This window comes from Mycteria americana, chromosome 5 (genome assembly GCF_035582795.1).
Source record: "Mycteria americana isolate JAX WOST 10 ecotype Jacksonville Zoo and Gardens chromosome 5, USCA_MyAme_1.0, whole genome shotgun sequence".
Classification (NCBI taxonomy): Eukaryota; Metazoa; Chordata; class Aves; order Ciconiiformes; family Ciconiidae; genus Mycteria; species Mycteria americana.
In genome coordinates, this window is record NC_134369.1 from 12,314,373 (window position 1) to 12,336,520 (window position 22,148).

General features: G+C 36.7%; 1 protein-coding gene across 1 annotated transcript; it reads right to left on the minus strand.

Moving 5' to 3' along the window:
* Window positions 1-946: 946 nt before the first annotated feature.
* Window positions 947-22,135, minus strand: CTR9 (CTR9 component of Paf1/RNA polymerase II complex). Its single transcript, XM_075502149.1, has 25 exons — window positions 22,000-22,135; window positions 19,754-19,852; window positions 18,922-19,161; window positions 18,300-18,417; window positions 17,559-17,648; window positions 16,137-16,285; window positions 14,510-14,617; window positions 13,942-14,049; window positions 13,588-13,824; window positions 12,718-12,807; window positions 12,486-12,614; window positions 12,196-12,379; window positions 11,132-11,220; window positions 10,616-10,801; window positions 10,353-10,440; window positions 9,954-10,102; window positions 7,766-7,882; window positions 7,441-7,586; window positions 5,773-5,844; window positions 4,424-4,559; window positions 3,717-3,863; window positions 3,124-3,281; window positions 2,752-2,848; window positions 2,287-2,399; window positions 947-2,041 (listed from the first exon to the last, which is right to left on the minus strand). The coding sequence occupies exons 1-25, from the start codon at window positions 22,042-22,044 to the stop codon at window positions 1,633-1,635; spliced, it is 3,504 nt and encodes a 1,167-aa protein (XP_075358264.1). The 5' UTR covers window positions 22,045-22,135; the 3' UTR covers window positions 947-1,632.
* Window positions 22,136-22,148: the final 13 nt, after the last annotated feature.

A 22,148-nucleotide genomic window follows, 5' to 3' on the forward strand; every position in this document is an offset into this window, starting at 1 on the left:
TGCATTAATTTCCTCACACTTCTTACTTCATAGCTTCATAAGTGAAGCAGTGTCACATCAAGCGTACATACCTCATCTATCCATTGCTTCCTTGTGATTCTGAAAGAGGTGAGCACCCGGGTCATGATTCTCTTGGTAAGAGAATCATTTCCTATAAGGGCCGCAAAATTTCCTCAAGTGTATGTTTTCAAAGCTATCTAGCTTCCAGTCTTGGACTGTCACAAATCTTCCACTTAAGTGACTATATTAACAAGACGACCGAGTTAAGATTCAGTTTTGCTCTAATCCAACAAGCATGATGGCTGTTCTTCTATTCTGAATGTTACCGAGCATGTAAGTTTTAGGTAAGACCACATATAGAAACTTGATACCAAACTGAGCCAAGAGAAGAAACATCTCAACTGTTCTACATACTGCTTTGTCTGCTATGGTTACCAACAGCCCATAAACACATGAAAAAACCATACACAATGAGAACAGCTAATGCTCACAGCAAACCAGAAATAGCAGCATGGGAAACCTAACTTTCAGTTAGTACATGAAGTGAACTATCAGTAGTGACAATCCAGACCTTCTGAAAACTAAGAAACATAGTTTAGGCTATACAGTCTATTAAAAAGAGTAGTAATACACTATCCAGATCTTCTCTGACCAACTGCTTAAAATAGGACTTTATGACCAATGAAAAAGTTAGAAAAAATAATTTTTGGACTGCTGCAAAAGACTGATTTTTTCAGAAATGCAGGGAGAAATCAGATTCACTTTAGTCTACAACACAGCAACTCTTCATTGTTGTTCCTGAATACATTATATGAAAGGACTTAATTCTGGAAGCCATGCACTTAAGCTAAAATAAAGACTACTTTCTCAAAACACATCCCTTTGTCAAATTTAACATTTTCAGGTTTTCTGCTTATACCTTTTAAGGTGCAAAATAAATCACTCCAAGCAAATAAGCAGGAAGAGTTTATTGTGACATTGGCAGCTTTACCCTTCTCAAGTAATATGGAGTTCTCTAATTTTTTTTACCTGCCAATTTAAGTATCTCATCTACATCTGCATCGTTACTTTATAAAATTTCTTTAATATCTGCATCTTTTCACCTGATTCAACACAAAAACAGAAGCAAAAGAACAAACTCTTGGAAACGTAAGGAGTTGTATCATGGCAAATGTATTCTTTAATAGAAAGTAAGAAAAATCCCTACTGACCTTTAGTCAGAATGAGGAAAGAGATAAATATCCACAGCTCTTTGTTCCATTTGGTAGGACTTTAAGATCCATCTATGCATGTATAACCACAGAACACACAGTTTTAGCCACACTAGAACCACCTAAACAGCGATTTTGTGTTCCATAGTTTTTACATGCATTCCATCCTTGGTGTGCTGATTATGGTACAGGGATTCTGTTCTTTACCTACAGCAATTTCAATTTGAGAATACACCATAAGCCAACTTAGAGAAACATCCATCAGTTGCTAATAGAAAGAATCACAGGAAGGTCTCACAACAGTTTACTAAAACATTAAGTTTTTTTTAAATCACAGTTTTCAAATATAAAAAATTGGATTTTCCCTATAACTGAAATATATTTACATGAACATTTTAAAAAGATGGTCCGTAATTGAGATCTAATCACTGTCATCTGAACCACCTTCAGACCCCTCATCGTTGGATCCCTCTGGTTCAGATTCGTTACCGGATCCTCTGCCAGAACCCTCATTGTCAGATCCTCTCTCAGAATCTCTGTCTGAGTCAGCACTGCGAGAAGCTGGGCGAGATTCATTTTCTGAACCACCGGAACGACTTCTCCCCGACTGTACAGACTCATTGTCAGACTGCTCCGAATCTGACCGCCTCCTTTTTCTAGCCGACCTGTCACTGTCAGAATCTTCCTCAGATGGGTGGACACTGGACCTCCTCGGACTACCTGCCTCACTACCAGATTTATTTCTGTTATCAGAATCACTATCAGAAACGATGCGTTTACTATGCTGCTGTTCTCCATCATCTGAATCACTGTTGCTATTCCTAGCATGTCTGTAGGGAAAAGAAAAAAAAACAACAGTATTAAAAGATGCTATCCTTAGCTTAAAAATAAAATGAGACACCAGAATTTGAATAACACTAGTGTTATCAGGATGAGTGGAATTAATTTGCAATGGAAAGGGATGTTGTGAGTACAATGAAATGCTTCTCATTATCTCATTATTATTAACACTGCAGTTTCTCTTGAGAGCATGTGTTGAAACTTCAGTACATGCAAAGTTAATTAAGGTTCTTACCCATCATCAGCAATTTTGAGTTTATCCTCATCAGAAGAATCATCACTTGATGAAATGATGGCTTTTGATTTGATCTTTCCTTTCATTGAAGGAGGCAGACGTTCTGGTTTGGGCTGTATAGGAGAAACACAAAGGGTTGCTTGTTCATGTGGCTGGTTAAAGCATAGTGCCCAAAAGGAGAAATGTATTTAGAAAACCAGACATGTTTTTAACAGCTGTTCTAAAGTCATTAGATCAAAGTTTTCCATTTACTATCACTTAATTCTAGATGGCTTCAGAAATAGCCTTTTCATCCTTGAAGCAGCTATAGCAACAGGGGAGGAGGACAAAAATAATCTCAAAAGCAGTTTGCTACAAGAAGTTTTGTTGTAATTTTCAACATTAATAAATCTCTCTTGACTAGGGTAATGCTGAAGCCCAAATGCATATTTAGAAAGTGATGCAGTTATTCAGGGTTTAACTTACAGCTTTCTTTTTCTCTACTTTGGGTGGACGCCGTTTTTTAGGTCTTGGACCATTTTCATGTTCTTCATCATCACTCCCCTCATCTGCCTTCTGGGGTCTTAAACAGAAACATATTTTATACGATGTAAAGCATAACATCACAAAAAAACACATGCAAAAATATCAGTCTCAAGACACGTCTAGTTGATCAAGTGTTACTCATACTTCTTTTGCAGAGTGGCTGTTTAAGTCTTATAATGTGCATGTGTAAATAAAAATCATGTGACCTCTTAACAACAGTTCATTTTTTAAGTCATTATGAAAGACTGCATGAGAATATACTTAAAAGCCATACTATTTCTCAGGGAAGTCTAACGTTAAAGTGCCAGTTACCTCCTCCTCTTCTTCTTCTTTCTCTCACCCTCCTCTTCTTCCCCATCTTGTTCACTACCACTGCCCTTCCTCTTCTTTTTCTTTCTAGACATGGGCAGATCTTCATCGCTGTCATCGTTGACGAACTCATCAAATTCCCCTGCTCCTTTTTTGGAACGCTATAATAAATAAAAGCCCCACAATATAGCCTATTATTAACCTTCCAGTTAAAGAGCTACGAGAAAATTCAAAATAGAAACTTTATCTGAACACGTTTTCGAAGAAAGGAAAATACAGACCTTCTTGTGCCAACTTTCCCATAATCTCTAGATTGATGTCATTAAGAAACTGATTCCAAATTTGCACATAATAAAACAACCTTCTGTTATTTTACCAATGGAATAGAACAGATTTTGGTGATGCCACCGTGCTTGGAATTTTTAGGTATTAGCTTCCAATTTTTACATTTGAGTATTAAGCCTGTGCAATTTCACTCAGTGGAGCCTAGGAGCTGGAAATTAAAAACCTGTGCTACTGCAAGAGACCATATATCAAAAGGGGGAAATGAAGGAGATTTAAAAAAAAAAAAAAAAAAAAAATCAAATCTGTTCTACCCTGCCTCCACCGCCACCACGTTTTTTCTCCTTTGATCCTTCTACTTCACCAGTGAACATCAGAATATTCTTGGTTTTCTCCACATATTGAGCTCTTTGTTCCAGAAGTTTCTTCTGTTCTTCTTTTTCTCTTAGGCGCTTCTCTTCCTGAAACAGAGAGAAAACTAACCATTATTATTGTACTTGCAGCATCGTGGTGATTATAATCACAGTTGTATAAATTATTTCCTAACAAGAAACTGGAAAATTGACTTTTGACAGTCTATGCCATAGCAGAAGGTCCGCAAGTAAAAAAAAAAAAAAACAACCAACCAAAAAAAAAAAAAAAAACCCAAAAAAGGAAAAGTTTTCTACAAGCCTGTGCTAGAGTAGGCAAAAGTCCGAAAGAACTGTTGTACCAAGTGCTTCCTCATCCAGCCTGTCAGTACAGAAATTTGATAGCAGACCTTCTGGGGCACCAGTTTTATTTCATTATAAAAATAAAAATCTATTTCTGAGGCTATGGGGAAGAAAGAGGGAGTATAACCTGTTAGCTATAACATTTTCTGCTAGCACTTACTATAACTAAGAAAAATAGCTACTAGACATTTTAAGTAACACCAGGTACCACCACAGAGCAACAGGGGCATATATATTGTTGATAGGTATACTTTTTAAAAATACACTTTTTAAAAAAATATAGTATACAGAATGTAACAGAATAAAACCTGTTCTTTAAGTAGTTTTTGGCGAAGCAGCTCCTTTTCTTGCTCTTGCTTCGCACGCAGCTCCCTCTCTTCTTCATCCTGCTTGCGTGCCCGAGCCACGTGATACTGGGCTTGACTCAGTAAGTCAGAGCACTGCCTGTAACATGCAATGTTTTCAAGTAAAGGAAGGTGGCAGGCACATACTACAAGAAGAAACAGTTTTATAAAGAGCATGCATCACAACACTATGTTCATATCACCAAAGGAAAAAAAAAAGCTACTACTCTTCTATTGTGCTATTTCAAGTACAGATTGAGTAAACGAAAGCATTTTCTAGTAAGCTAATTTATCTTTAAATTGCAATAAGCAATTTCAGAACATATTGCTTCACACTTAAAATTTAGCCAATTCATATACAAAAAAACCCACATGAATGTAAAAGGAATCATCCCAACTAATCTGGACAGCTTCAGAAGTACGGTTAATAAGAACTTGTCTTTAATCACAACATTCTAGCAAACCTAATCAGAAAGGTAGGTAGAAATTCTATCTTAAAAAACCCAATTCTGTCAGAGTTCAGGTTGTATAAAGTGTTCAAGTCTCATGAAACATTAAAGCAAGGCGCTTTCAATGCCCTCTTAGCTAATGTTGCAATCACAATGCTTTTAGCATTAAAATTTTCTTCTCTGTACAAAGTGCTTTAGTGATACCCATTTAAGATGTACAGTGCATGAAGGCCAAGATGTTATTTGTGTATGGCTATGAAAATCTTAGAAGAATGTGCAATAAGTGAAACACAGGGCATACTGAGTGAAAACCCAAGAAATAAGCTTACAAGGAAACTGATTTGAATAGGCTTGTGTACAAACTCATTACCCTGAGCAAAAGTTAAAGCAGACTAGACTCTGCAAAACAAGTTTTTTATGTTTCAGTAACTGACCCATGCTATTCACTCATGAACTACCTCAAAAAATCTCTGTGAAAGCAAACCTGTTGTTAGATTATTATGTTTAAAGTCAAAACAGTGAGAGCTAGAGATGTTTAAATAAATGTCACTGCACTCTCACTGATGGAAAATTTGCCATTAAAACAGCTGAAGTTTTGCTGGCTCCAGCTAATGGCAGACACAACGTTGAGAGTTTTAGACTACACAAAAACATTAGAAAGCAAGGACAGGAAAAGAATGAAACAGTAATAGGGAGTAACCCTGCACTTGTATTTCTACTGTTCTAAGAAACTGTCAGTTGAAATTTTGGAATCTAGTCTTAGGATGAAAAAACAAGACAAAAATATTCCACTTGGTATCTGAACGAAGGATTTATTTGTTTTGGTTGGTTGGTTTTTTTGGTGGTGTATTTTTTTTTTTTTACCTGGCTTCCGTAGCAGCAAGTGCCAAGTCAAATCTCATCTTATCACCCACTTTACTCAAGTAACTGAAGTACCTGGAGGAAAAAACAAACAAACAAACTAAACAAATATGGCATTACTTACATATTTATTGTAATTTTGCCTTAAAACAAAGCATTTACTCCTGAATTACAATCCTATAAAACTTAACATATGAGGAAACCTCACCAATTTTCTCTGTGTGCAGCCCCTTTTAATACAACAGTATAAAAGTACATTCAGAGTTCTCCACATTTAAAACATTCTAAAACCACTCTAGAGCAGAACAAAAACCCAGAAAAATTCTAAAGAGAGTTCTAAGACTTCATTTACTGGCTCCTAGCAATAAGGACACTGCTGACCCCACTAGATTTATTCCTTATCTGTCACAGCTTAAGTGCTTGAAACTAGCATAAGAAAAGGAAGGAAAACTTTTTTAAAAAATCCTTCCAGAACAGCCTCCTTGAGCTTAGTTGACAGGTCCTTGCAAATACAACATACTTTAAGTAGATGCATAAGCTATGATGATCAGTGTTTTGCAAACAGTTTCTCCAATTCATTTAAAGGAAAACGACTTTCTAACTTTCAAGGTTGCCACAGTTTCTTCCCATATTCCATCAGAGATATTTTAAATGAAGTGTTTTTGTGCTAGACTGAACTCAAATTCTTGTGCATATGAAGAAAGTAATTCCTTGCTCGAGTTTTAGATTATGGAAAATATTTTCCAAAATGTGATAGGCATCTGAATTTTTAGTTAACGGGTACAAGATCAAGGCTTTCATGCAACTTTCTCGAGAGAATAAATAACAAGCTTCTAACTGAATTTAAGTTAGAATTTGTGTTCAAATGTTTAGTTTGCATTATGTAAAGCACTAGAATTGTGAAACGCTTGCCTGTATTAAAGGCTTGCTTTAGTTGACAAAATTACTGAAAGGCAACATCTATCCTCGACATAACAGCAGAGCTAGCAATGCATAAAGCAAGACCGGCTACACCATCAATACTTAGGAGCAGAATAAATGGTTGACAGCTTCCTGTTCAAAGATGGTGACCACTGGATCAGATTAATCACACTGTTTTCTGCCCAGAATTTTTTTTTTTTTTTTTTAAAAAGAGAACTAAAAGATATCAAACACACTTAATAAACTGCTTCTGTTCTTAAGCCATGAGAGTGCTTAGGCTTTACTTGCCTACAGGAGGGCAAAATTACTTTTCAAGGACTACCAGTCATTAGCTATGCTTATATAATATAAATAGATTTGCTTTTGAGCCTTACAGGTTGTTTTGAAATAAATCATCAAAAAAAAGTATTAAATTTGTAGAATAATTTTCAACATTTTTTTCAACTATGCTCTTCCAGGAAGAAGTGCATCTTGGTCAATAGTAATAGAAAACCCTTTGAGAAACACATATTGGCCACCTGGCCAAACAAAACTGGCTCTGGAGCAAAATCTGAATAAGTAGTTTTGTCAGGCCCAATCTTCATTTTCCTACTAGAAACTTTAGAATTACGTACAGTGTTTCTCTAGAATTACATACAGTGTTTCATAGGAGATGATTGCTCTTCTGACCAGATTTGTGACCTACACTGCAAATTTACTGTAAGGGAACAACAAAATATATTATAATGATTAGAAATAAATCATCTTTACCTGTGGGCTAGCTCCAGTTCTTTCACAGCGTTAAGCACCTCCTTTAAATTGCTTTTTTCATCTTTCAGGACAGAAGTAGCTAGTCTTTGTAGCACTAAAGCCACATTAAACATAAGGACTGTATCACTTGGCGCTACGTGCCTGGCCTGTGAATAAAAAGCATGTTTTTAAGATATGCTACAACATGATACAGAGGGATACTGAAGCAACATAGAGAAAATAAGCACCTTTATTTCAAACCCAGACTACTGAATTTAAAGAGACAGAAACATACATCAACTTACAGTAATCTGATTCTGTGATATATGATGTTTTATATTTGTACCTTTAATAAAGTTTGTTTGCATTCCTGTAATTTGCCGCATTTGAAGAGTGCCCGGGCCAAATATAACAATACTTCAGTGTTTTGATGCTTATAGAACTTTCTGAGGCAGTTTTCATACTGAAATGGAAAAAAAATCAAATTAAGAGGTGACAATGGTTAGTTATTTCAGTTAGCTAACTCCAGCAAGTGTTTCTATTCCTAAAAAGCTTTACTGCTAATATGCCTTTTGGTATTTAAAAGAAGTGTGTCACGCTACATGGATGCCTCCTTTTCACTGATCAGAAAATTCTTTCTGCTATTCCATAGCAAGTACCTGATTTTTCTGGAAACTGGCAGCAGTCCAGGAGGCTCTGTAGGTCTTAAAATACAATAGAATACTTTGCAAGTACCATCTATTGTAACAAAGGCCAATAAAAATGACTCATTTTAAGAGCACTCAATTATTCTCCACAGTATGGGGGCGAGGGGGGAAATCTATTTTCTTTATTCATACAAGATATTTTACAAATTGAAATATATTTAATGTAGTAATTCCATGTATCTGATGAAATTAGTTTAAAAAAAAAAATCCACACCTTTCAGATAACTCAATGTCAAATTTGTTGTGTCCACCTAGCTGAATAACTTAGCATGCCAAGGGATATCTAGTTGTTCTAAAGTGTAAAGAAGACTTGTTACTATAGGTTTTGTGGGTCTAGAATTAAAGCTTCAAACAGTTATGAAACTTATCTTTTTCAGTAACGAGCGCCTTTTGTTTGACATACTCTTTTTCCCAAGGAATCATTCACCCTTTCTAAACCTCCAAAATAATAAGAAATATGTAATAAGTAATTTTTATTTCCAGCTCAAATATGGAAACTGCCCTGAACTGTAATGCCTGAAGTCTTGGATTGCACTGTGTTGCAAGTGCCCAATTTTCACTCACCTTTAGAGTCAAAGATTTTGTATTTAGCTTAAGTCTGCCTCGGATTTGTATGCTCTATGGTAGAGAACTCACTAGAACAATTGTTGTGGCTGCAGTAAGCTAGGCTATTAAATTCAATTCGTCTCCCTTTGAATCCAGTATCACGTATTTCAGACTGTGGCTTGTGCCGACTGCATAGTAGAACCCAGGGAACAATAAAACACCTCAGTAAATAAATACATTTCTACTAACAGCTTTACTTAAATATATTAGCAAATGAGTACAATATTTTTCTGACAAATCAAAAGGTGAAAATGATACCCAGTTTCCCCACTGTAATCCACTGCTTAATTGCTAAAATTTGATTTTTCATTAGACTTCTTGTCAATAAAAACAGATAAGGTGTTAAAAAGACAACAGACCCCATTCAAACACAACAGAATGAATCTGATTGTGTTACCATAGGCTTTTTAACAGTAGTTCACTGGAGGATAGCAACTACCGAGGAAGACCTCAGGTAAGATCAGGTAAGAAAGGCCCAGTATCTCTTCCTTATAACCATCACAAAAAGCTTCAGGATAGCTCTGAATTAAGTATTTTTGAGCCTCAATGTGGACTCATTCTTAATGAAACAAGTTTGTTTTGAGCTTCTGTCCCGTCCAACATATACTTTTTTTTTTAAGCTTACTTGTATGCTTTTGATCAACTAATTGAGTCAATTGTTAGAATAGGTTGATACTTGGAAGTTAGCTTGCTTGAGCAGGTTGAACTAGATGACCTCAATGGATTTCTTCCAACATGAATTACCTTGTGATGTTAACTGTGGTGAAAGAAATCATGGCACAGTCAGCTTCTCAGACAGCTCTGATTGTTATTTATGTAATTGTTTGCAAGAACAAAAATAGGAAGTGTTGCTATTAAAAAAAACCCAGCAGCAAATTGCATTTACTTACTTCAGTAACATCTGAATGTAAATCACATACAATAACTACACTGACTGAAACCTCTCTGACTAAAAAATTAATTCAGAGACCAAAATTCTAACCCAATTATGTTAACTCTGCTACCAAATAGAAAGTGTACAAGTTGGTAGGTGCTTTCTTACCCCTTACCCACATGGCAGTTTGTTTTTAAATCTAGACTTGACAGCCAACAGCATGCTAGAAATAGACCGATAACTTGTTAAAATATTGTTCAGCAACTCGCACAGCTGCTATGACAGCAGAGAAACATCCAGAAGTCATCTAACCCAATATATTATGTAGTTCAATTTAGAGATGTTACCATCTGCACAGCACTGATGTACTGTTTCTGTTCTACGTAGATATGTGCCAAATTCAGCCACACATCACTGATATCTGCTGTTGCCTCTCTCACTTGGGCAAAAACATCACGAGCTTCACGGAAATATCCTTTATGTGCCAAGACAGCTCCTAAGGGGAAAGTCATATGTACAGCGTAAGCTTCCAGGTTCACGTACTATGTACTCCTACCAAAGAAAACAAAATATTGCCTGAATAAAAGTTCCCCATTAAAAACTAAGGGACATAGCTGCCATATGAAAGCTATTCTTTCCTGTGCTCCACTACATCGCGTTCAGGCCCTGCAAAAACAATTCTGTCTTAAAGCATGAAACATAAGAATATCATCACCTCTGAAGGAAAATTAGAATCTAATATTCACCTATGCCATTAGCAGCATACAAATTCTTTGGATCATTTCTGAGTACTTGCTTGTAGATCGCTAATGCACGGTCTTGATGACGCTTCTCCTGCAGAAAGAAGTATCCCAATTGATCACTCATTTCTATAATGGGGTATTAAAAGATCTACCCAGAAGTTTTATGGACTACAAGATGCCAAATAGGCATCAAGAAAAGGCTCTAAGTAGCTAAGAGCATACAAAATTAAATAAAACCACACACGGGGCAGACAGATGCACATTACCTTTTCTCTGTCTCTTGTGGGTTGATGTAGAGTCTGCAACCAGACGTTGCCAAGAGCCAGCATGGAATAAGTATCATTTTGTGTGGAGGGCTGTTTCAATATTCTTTCAAATTTCTTCTGTCCTGGACCCCACTCTTGTTTAGCCAAATGAAGATTGCCAATCAGAGACCAAGCATCCGGATGGTCCTAAATAAAAATTCACTGTAAGTTGCAAAAACATCATTTTCCCTTGCAAGATTACTTTTTCAAGTATAAAATGCTATTTTTCTTAAATAAAATTCCTAAATCAGGAATTTCTAAAATAGAATAATAAAAAAAATCCTAAATAGAATTTCTAAAAGAGAATATTAAAAAAAACCCCAACAAACAAAACACACGGAGAGCAGATTACAGTAGTTCTCTCTTCTTCCTCTAGTTTATGTGAGCAAACAAAATAAAAACGCAACAAAAGGAAAATAAAATTTTAAGTTAGTATTTCAAGTGTTTTAACTTTAAACACTTAAAAGGGTTACGCACCTGATTTATCTGAAGTGCTTCTTTAAACCAATCAGAAGCCTCATAAAAATTTCCTTTATCCCTAGCCATAGCTCCCAAGCGCAAATAGCCTAAAAATAAAAATAGAAGATACAATAAAAATCAGGAAACAGGTTAAAGTCATCTCAAACAAAGAAAATATTGGCTATGCATGAATTTCAAAAACAATCTTTTTCTTGATCTGCTAAGGACAGCAAACATTAAGACACCTTTCATATTCTATTCACAATGAGACACACCATGTGAAGAGGAACGTCCATCCACAATGGTGACACAGAAATTGTGGATTTCTAACAGTTAAAGTAATGTAAGTGTTTTTAATTGGTTTCCTATGTTAAAGACGATTAAGAAACCTCAAAGAAAGAAGGATACATCAGGTACAAAATTCTCCTCCCTCCACTTCAAACAGCTCTCCTGTCCCTGCAAGCTTTGGGAAGAGTATCAGTTAGCAGGTGACAACGGAAAACAAGCAGGGAAAAGGCTGAGCAAGAGCTACCACCTTGCCTTTGCAGCAAATATCACAAGTCAGCTACTTGGGGGCAAAAGGAAGAGCAGAGTGAGGAGAAGAAACAGGATGTGCCATAGAAGCTGTGCTAACACCCTGGAGGAAGGCCAAGATACAAGATAAAGTAATTCTCTCAAAGGGTCTCTATTTCCACCCACATAGGTAGAGTTGCAGAGCTTGGGCATATCAAGTGGATGGCCTTGATTGCACCCAAGTACTGAGGTTCTAAGGATTTGGTGGGAGTGGGGAGCAAGTGAGCAAAGGCATGCAAGTCTAGATAAGCTAATTTTGCTAGATTTTTGGAGTACAGTATGATTTACCAATAATTAGAAGGCTTAAAGCTGGAGATTGGACTATAAAGATGATGCAGCCCTTAAAAAAAAAAAAAAAAGATAGGGAAAATAGTGGGTAGGTAAGCAGGCCCCAAAACTACTATGAAAAGAAGTGAAGACAGATATAAGGAGACCAGAAGACACTGTAATGGGAAGATTTTTGGTATTATAAGGAGGACCGTGGAACTTAAATATCAAATGTTTCTTACAATCAACGTAATTAGGATGTTCTCTTAAAATGTTTTTGTACAGCTTTTCCGCTTCATGAAATTCACACATCGCCTCATATAGTCTGGCAAGGTTATAGGACGTTGTTACAGAGATAGCATTGTAATAATGCTCATCATGTTCAGCTTCTGCTTTTGCACGATCCAGTGATGCCAAAAAATATTTCTGAAGTATAAAAAGAAAAAAAAGGAACAAAGCACTCCAGAATATTCTTAAAGGAAAACTTCTGGGTGATCAAGAAACTCAATTCAAATTTTGAGTAATTACATACCTTCGCCTCTCCTAGGTTTCCCAGCCTGAAGTGCAGAGCACCCACATTATTCAAAATCTCTGGTGGGACATCAGCCTGTACTTTCTCTTGCAGAATGCGTGTGGCTGTGCCATAGGCTGACAGTGCACCCTTTACAAAGAAAGAAAAAGTGGATGAAAGAAATATGAGAATGAGCTCTATATGCTCTTATGAAAAGTGCACGCATAATTCACCAAGTGTATATTAATAATACCTGTATATCAGTCTGTTCTAGAATTTGGGCTAGCTCAATCCATGCCTCTACATCATCAGGATATTGTTCTGTGACTTTCTTTAGATGTCCCTGAAAAACAGCAGAAAATAATTATGCCTCTTTGTGGACACCAACTGTTTAAACAAAAAATATAAATAAATCAAAAGAAAGTGAAGGTATTAACACTAGAAAGATACACCATAATGCAAAAGAAAACATCCTAAACGTCTGCACAACTTGGTCACAACAAAATTGCATTAGTTACCTTCCTTCATTATTGTATTTTTCTGTAAAATGCAACACCAGCTTAAAGTCTTAGAGAAGCAGAAACTATTACATCAACATGAGTAGCTAGAATAGCGGTCTAACATTTTTTGCATTTATTTACCCAACATTAGATTAAAAAAGCCTTTCATTTAAAAAAAAAACAAAAACCCAACCAAACAAACAAAAAAAACCTGACATAACATTGTCCTTCCAGATAAGCTAAGGCAAGTGTTTTCTGGAAATCACTAGCTAACTTGCTGTCTTCAGGAAATCATTTGCTAACTTGCCATCTTCAGAGAATTTTAACATACATGGGAAGAATTCTGCCCTTTTCATAGTACCAAATACAAACGTGAGGCTGGGACTCCTCTAAATACCTGGACTTGCTTTAGCCAGAGCCCAACAGGAGTCTCAGTTCTGTCCAGGAGCTGTGACTCTCCCCAGTTAGGAGGATCTTTCACGACAGCCAATATTAAATATTCTATACCTACAGCCAAGTAACCCTGAGTTTTATGCACCTTAAGGTACAGTCTGATTTCAAGTCTGATTTTCCAGTTCTACTCTTGTATGTAAAAATACGACGCTGACAGAGGCAAAACTCACCTTTGCAATATCCCGTTTCTCCTGATCTTCTGAAGCCGCATAAAGAGATCCAAGGATTTTCATAGTCTCATAATTATTAGGATAGGCTTTCAAAACTTTTTCAAAGCATTGTGATGCATTCTCTTTGTCCCCTCGATAAATGTACATTTGACCCAATCCGAAAAATGGAAGTACAAAAGAGGATGAGGCAAACTGAGTGGCCTGGTAATAATACTGGAAAGCTTGATCATAATCTTCCTAATTAAAAAGAAGTAAATAAAAAGCAGGTAGTGTTTTCACAGGTAAGCTTTGTATGAACTTTTATAACAGATGTTTAAGTGTAATCTCAAAGGGGGCTTTTAAAAACTGTCCTACCTGTACATGAAAAGACCTAGCCAGCTGATAACAACTCTCTGCCTGCATTGCTTCAACTTCTGTATTATGGAAAGCATGAAGAGCCAAGTGTTGTACTTTACCATAGTCCTGAAAAAAGGGAAGTTAAATGAAATTTGAAAGCCTTCACTTTATTAAGGATCAAGCCATTTATTATTTCAACAAGGATAGCTGGCAAATACAAGAAAGCTTAAGCCATAGCAGTGACTAAATTAATAACAACAGATTTAGCATTTACTGTTCTTTTCTCTGTTTCATATTTTAAAGCTTGGAAGTGGGGGAGAGGAGAAAAAAAAAAACCAAACCACAAACAAACAACGCTTCAGGACAAAGGTGACCTTGACTTAAGAAATAAGCATACCGTTTCTTGGCTTTCTTGAGAAACGTTTATACAAAATTTAAGTCAAAAACTTTACGCTTGTCCATCTAGATTAACAGTTCCATATTAGGCACCACTTAGCCTGACAAAATAAGATTGAATCTAACACCAGAATCCTTGCTGTTCAGAGGTTATCAAGTATTTAACTGTAAAATTCTATAGACCTCTTACCTTCTTAAAAAAGAAGTGATTAGCCAAGTGATTCAACACCATTGGATTACTGGGATCAATTGTGTAAGCCCGAGAGAGGAGCTGAACACCATTCTTGATGGAATCAGCCTAAATGAAACATTGACAGGTATCAGCAGCATCTCAATAGCTGTATCTTATTAACATCTTCAAAACTACTCTTCAGTCTAGGCTGCTGCAGGAACTATGACAAAATCCTTGCTGGGGTGCCGGAAAAAAGTAAATTCAGCTACAAGCTTTTCTCCCTGAAGCATACAGATGGAAAACGGGAAATGAACCCACCACACAGGGATAGAAAAAAACAGAGCAGGACTTGCTAGGGGGGAAAAAAACCAAACCAAACCAAAAAACAACACACCACCCAAAATAAAAAAAACCCAAAACACACCAAACAAACTTAGTCTTGGTGTCCTTTGACATTTCACACTCACACCCTGATAGCCTTCCTTCTACTGTTCTATGTCCCCATTTCCTGTTTGGTTTAGGTTTCAACCTTTTACAAAATTAATTCAACAGCAAAATGAAAATATTCTCATGTTCAAATTCTAAACAAGAACTTCCGATGTTGAATTAAGAGCTACTAGAACTTAAGTTCTAATTAAAAAAAGAAGGTAGAAGTTTGCTGTGTTTACATAGGGATATCATTATATCAATTTACTTTTTTCTAAAGAAACTTCATCGTTTAAAGAAAGCTTTCCATGGGTACAAATTTGACTTACCTACAAGTTCAAATGCATAACCGTTAAAATAATTGCTATTTATTTGGAACACCCATGAGATTTATATCACAAGCACGTCAACTTAAATCTGTATTTATTTCTGAACAGAAGCTATATAAGTATATGTATTTTTCTAGTGATTCAACATCTAGAGAGGTAGGATCACCATTTTATCATCAGCCTAGTTAAAATTTGTTCTTTCCTACTCTTTGGTTTACCATGTGGCATGCATACCAAGGTAGCTTAAATACAACTTCCACACCTATTTGAAAGCTTCTGTTCCTTAAAGCCCAGGACTAATCTCCTAGGACTATGACTTTTACCTTGATTTTCCTCTGTTAGCATGATGCTCTTTCAAAAAAAATTCCTGATGCTCTGGAATAGAGCTGCCATTGCAAGTGAGGTCTCCAAGTATCTGAGGACTTTCAGAGCATCCTGAGTACAAACTGATTTAGTTAACCTTCACAGAGTCACAAATGACTAAGTAAGGCTGGCCATTATATATATTATAACTATTGCTCATTAAAGTAAGATTTTTAAATCAGCTCTTTTGGTTTAAGTGATTGGACGTGCATTCACACATCTCACCATGGATTTTTATTATTTTAATTAAAATAGTTAACCTAGCACTGGTTTTCTGTACTTAACACATCTATAAGCAACAGAGTTGAAGATTTTTAGCAATAGAAGAAAGTTATACAGAATGTGCTGCTCACATCACAAGTACATATCTATAGCATCATTCAATAGTGACACAGACTTAAAGTGATTTAACCACAAAAGTTACTACCCCGTTTAAAAACTGGGCTACATTCCAAAGGATAAAAAGTTTGCCTTTTCAGACAAGAAGAAAGGAAACTGCATATGGATTCTTACTAAGTCAGACTCACCTCTTTATTATTGAGTTCCAGAACAGCCAGTCCAACCAAAGCCCCTACGCATTTTGAATTTAGCTCCAGAGCCCTGCTGAACGCTAAGCGAGCTTTTTCCAACTTGTTCAGTTTCACGAAGCAGTGGCCCATACCTAATCGGACCTCAGCTAGAGAACAAGGTGACACCATTCAGAATCCCAACATTTCAACTTTATGACGTTTTTTACATTCTGGACATCAATTAATGTGAAAGCAGTATTTTTAATATTTCTTTAAAACCTCTAGGCCAACGATTTGCTGTTTTTAAAGACAGCCAAACTAACTTTAACAGATTAGTAAGACTTTATTTCTTCACACACCCCAGAACATTGGTCTATATCTCCAAAAGACTCTGATACAAAACAAATTAAAAATTACTTCTACGGAAATGTATGAAAAAATAATAGAGAAAGGCATTAAAAAATTGCCAGATGAAAGGGCTGGAAATTTCTTAGGCAGGGTAAGTTCACCTAAGACCAGTAGGCCTTCAGAAAACACAGGCGAATAAACAAGTTAGCTAGACATCTCTCCTCAAGTGATCAACTGATTCACTGCTAACAAAATGCTGTTTATCACCCTCTAACTTCCATGATTGTGTACAAATGAGCTAATACAGAGAATTCACATCATATTGCCCTTTCAGACTGCCTGTGAACTATGAATACAGGGACATTTATATACAGCAATTTGTGTGTGTGAAAAAGGGGAGTGAAAGATGTTTGCTTAAAAGTAAGGGTTGCATTTGTAAACCCACTTTTGCAGGAATGATCCTTATGCTAAACCAGACTACAGAATACACATCAACTTTGTAATTAATTCTTTTTCAGATAGGTTATGGCAAAGCATACCATAACTCTCAGGAGACTTTACAGTATTTATGATTCTAATGCAAATACCCTGAACTAATATCTCTAAATCACATGCATCGCTTTTACAGCTGCTACTGATAGCTTTCCCAGATTTTTGCATTAAGAAAATCATACACCACCAGAAAAACTCACATCCTGCATTACAGGTAGAATTTTACTTTTCATGTCTTGTTTCATTATTAATGCTAATACATGATTTTGTTAACCCTTATCCCAAAAGCTCAAAGATAGGTTCTGCAACAGTCTTGAACAGTTCCCCCCCTCCCCATACAATTTTAACTTTTCTTACATGCAACTTCTCATTTTCTAATAGCTCTTTAAAAGGTAATAATTAGAAAAAAAATGAAAAGTATTTTCCTAAACACAATTTCCTTATCTAACAATTAAGGAACACTTCAAGTCAACAAGCACCTGAACTCCTCTATAATGAGGGATGGAGGTTTTTTGATAGATATAGATCAAAAGGAAGTCCTTAGGTATTTGAATTAGGAAGACTTGAGTTAGTTTGCAAGTGCAGCAAATTCTGTCCTACCTGGGCAACCTGGATTGGTACGCAATGCTTTCTTGTAGTAGGCAAGGGCTCCTCTATAGTCTTTCTTGTTGAAAGAAATGCATGCTTTACCTGTTATAACATACCAGTTACAAATAAATCCGAAATATAAACAAAGCAGTTATAAATCAGAAGCTTATAAGTATTATTTGGCAAACTTGTGCTGTGCTGATTTTCAAAAGTTACAATTAAAAACTATCAGAAAATTCAGACAACTACAACTTTTATTATCTTTGATGATGTCAAGTATATGAAAGAAATCAAACATGGGAACACATTAAATTTATATTTTCATGGTTTTCTGCAGAAACTTAATTCTTTCCTGGTCCAGAGGAAGGACATTTGCTAAGACTAGATTAATTAGTGAACAAATTAAAATACAAGCGTTACAGCCCACTGACCGCTCACCACTGGTATCTTCACCTTTGACAGAGCATACAGCTTCATTGGCATCATCAGGAAAATATAAGTAGTTGGGCTGGATGTATGCCCACAGGTCTCAGAAGATGCTAGCTAGCATTATACTCTTTCCTAGCTTTTCCACGTACGTATACTTCCCAAGTTTAAAGTAATCTCTGTTGTGTTTCTGGTCAAAAGTGCACACTTCTTTATCCCATTCTTTCTCTCTACTCGCATATGCACCCTCTTCTTAAGCACATAATTAATTCCAAAACTCAACTGGAGAGACCAGGTTTTTTTACACAAATACCCATAAACTCATACCGAGAAGGGCAGGAATATTATTTGGAGACTGGTTGAGCACAAAATGGAATTGTGCATCAGCTTGGTCCATCTTATCACCCTCAAGCAGACAAAAGCAGGCTCTTCCCAACAAGTGATTCTAGACAAAGAGAAAAATTTCTGCTACATTTATCTTTGTAAAATATGAAGATTAGACTACGTGAAAGATTAACTGGCTATGCTATAATCCTTTCTATGATTAATTTATTTCTCTTACATGAGAACAAAAAAAAAAAATCAAAAAGGGTCTTTATCATCCACATCTAAAGTTCACATATTATCAAGCAAGAGAGTAACAACTAATGCTTCCTTCCCAACCCCCAAAAGTTGACTGACATAGAACTATCAGGTGTCCCAAGCTAGAGATAATTATTCCTGGTGGCACCGCACACATTTCAGATACTTACAAGTTTTACTTACGTGTACTACACTAACAGACTTTAAAGCCTGAGCAGTTTCTATCTTCCCTTTAGTGAATCAATACTTGTTTTCTTCAGCGTCACTTTTTGAATTCACACAGAAAACATATGTTTTCTGTAAGCTAAAAAATAAGAATCATTTAATGATTTACAAATATGGATTTTTAAACAGATTTTGGTTTTACCTGATCATACATGATAATTTTGTCAGCCATAGTATACAACAAGGTAGCTTGCGTAATGAGCTCCTTCTTGTTATCTTTGTTCTTCTCCTTTCGAGCCTGCTGTACATAGTACGCTGCCAGAGTATCCAGACACGTCATCTGATCTTTTTCATGGTCTCTATAGTCCAAGTTACCATCTATGCGTGCAGCTTCCAACAGCTTCACAAAGTCTTCTGTTTTTCCTTGTTTGTAGTATTCCAGCTATAAAACATACAGTTTTAACAGACAATACTACCCCTGTGAGTAAGTACCATATCAAGTTGATACTTTAGGTGTCACACGGATTCTTTTTCCACAACATAGGGGTAAATGTAGGGATAATCAGGCAAAGGCATTCCGATATTGCCCAGCATTTTTCTATTATCATCCCAACTTAGTATTTTTACATTAAAACACAAGTCTTACAGCTATTTATGGGTGAAGAATCAACTGGTTTTCCTCTGAACTTCTTTGACTTTTTGCACATTTCACCATACTTTCCATAGTACAGATACTGCCCCCTCCTTTTTTATGAATTGCATAATCAAAGGCACAAAACAGAAAAACTATGGATTGAGAGAAAAACCTTAGAAAGCAGGCCTCAAGCAGCATTGTTTCATGAAAAAGATGAAGTTAAGATTTTAATATGCGTATGTCAAATCAGAAATATCTGGCCTACAATCAGTGACTGAATAACCCAATTAAGTTCCTGTTCAGAATTCAGTGATCCCTAGTCATAAAAGTAAGGAAGTGGAAATTATTATACGATTATCTGAATATAATATTTAAACATACAACTTGTATATATACAAACCGCTAAAGCAATCCATATGTGCAGTTGAGTGTGTTCCTGTTTCAGTATACTTATAACTTCATCACCCTCAGGTAACTGATCGAAGTCAAGCTCAATAACCTAGAAACAAACAATACAGATTTTCTTTTCACAATGCATTAACAATGTTATCTATCATTGAGCTCAAAGCAAGCTGGACATTTTAGAGCACAAAACATATGTAACTCTTCATGTTTAAACAAGGTTATGGACAAAGAAAGAAGTGATGATGTATTTTATTCTGTACAAGGCAAAAGTGATGGTCTCTCACAAATATCAGAGAAAAGACAGCCCAGTGTTTGGGGTACTAGTCAGGGACAATAAACAGAGATGCTAATTCAGCTTCTTTCACCATAGACTTCAGGCTCAGAATTTTTACAGTTCAGCTAACAACCAACTTGACTGCACACTGCTGAATTTCTAAAACTTTTCCTACAGGTAATACAAATATCTAGGATACAGTCAAAATCTTCAAGTAATCAGGTGTCAGAGAATCAATACCTCAGACTTATCTCAGAGCCCTGAAGTTTTGTAAAGTCATCTTTATGCCTAAGAAAATGATGATACTATTGAAATGGCAAACATTATAAAGAACAGACTAAATTTCTGAATATTAGCAACCATAGTCATCATGAGCAAATGACATCAACAACTTTTCACCATGCACGCATTCTTTTGCGAGTACTATTTTGCCATGTTGATCTACTCTTTTGATATAGGGAGGAAAAAGGAACAGATATTCCCAAGGTAGGATGTCTGTGAACACAATTTAACTGCCTGTTAGTTCACTTGCTACTCAGTCACATTGCCTTTAATATTAGTCATCTACATTACAAATTAATTTTACAGCAAGGAAGAGCTGCAGTTGTTGTACCCAGGCTTGTACCCTGATTACCAATGCAGGGACTCTTTCTCCGAAGACTGGATTAGAGCAATCCAGTTTAAAAGGATTTATAGTTTTGATTATGCAAAACTTATGAGAGCACCAGCAGAAATATTTCTGCTACTATTGCTATTTTTAGTTTGAGTTTGTCTTGCACAGTACCTCCTGTTTGACAGATAAAAGTATTTTTTTAAATTTGGACAACCCTCATCTACAAACTAAAATAGTTACTAATGAGAAATAGATACTACCAACACAGCAAATAAATATGGAAGTAAAAAATGGCAGTAAAAAAAAAAAGAAAGAAGCATTTTATAGCAATCCTTAGTGATTAATTCAGAACTTCAGGATCCAAGCCATAACTTCAACAGCAGCACCAAGTTCAACTATTCATGTTGACACCTCAGACAGAAATTTCTGTCACAGAGAAAAAAGCCCTCTGACATGTAACCTACAGAAAGCAAAGTACCTTTGTGAGACTTAAAAACACAATGGCCATTGTATGGAAACTTGTTAGAGTATGGACACATATGTTGACAAAAAGCTTTTTTCAACCTATAAGCAGTACGTTTCAATATCTTATTTAGCTAGGGTGTTAATTTAGCATCTGCTATGGAATAATTTAACTTCAAACTTTATAATAACCTGTAAATTTCCAAATACTTCTCTTAAATCTTTTTAACCTTGGCTTGTGCCAGTCTACCTTAAACAAAGAGAAGTTAAATAAATTTTTAAACCCAGACTAAAATAACTTTACAGAGCGGACCAACTGTCCTACCTGTGTCTATATGCTGATTTAGGAACTTGCATGCTGTTTACAAATCAGTGTAGTCAGAAAAATCAGTGTCTAACAAACTAAGGAGAGAATTTAGCTGGACAAGGCCACCGTACAGAAACACAAAGATTAGACACTGTTCCCAACAGGGTTTTCACTCCTGAGGGTTGCATATGCTTGAAGCACATATTGTGGGAGAAGCTGCCCCTTCTTCACAGACGTGTAATACCAAAGGACCCCGGACAGACTGCCTGAGTGTTCCCAGGGGCTCTCCTTCACCAGCAAGCCACTATGCAAGGACAGGGAGGTTACAGCTAGCAGAAGGCACACACCGTTCACCGAGGGGCACGGGCGAAGGCAGGTTTGGGTTTCTTCCCGCAAAGCGATACACCTGTAACCCCAGCAACTCATTCCGCCCAAGGAAGGGAGCAACACTCTCCCTCCAGCCCGGGACAAAACTACGAGAGGAAGCGACAAACGTCCGCGCCCCGGCACGCATTACATAGCGCACCCCTTCCTCCCCCCTCCCCGGGACCAGGCCGCGCCGCCGCCTCCCAGCCCCCGACTCGCCTCATCGGTGTCCCGGAGAGGGATCTCAATAGACCCCCGCGACATGATGGCGACACCGCTGTCCGCTGAGCCGCCGAGCCGCGAGCACGCAACGCCCGCCGCGCGCACTTCCCCTCACAAACACCGACTGACCCGGACGTGCTCGGGCA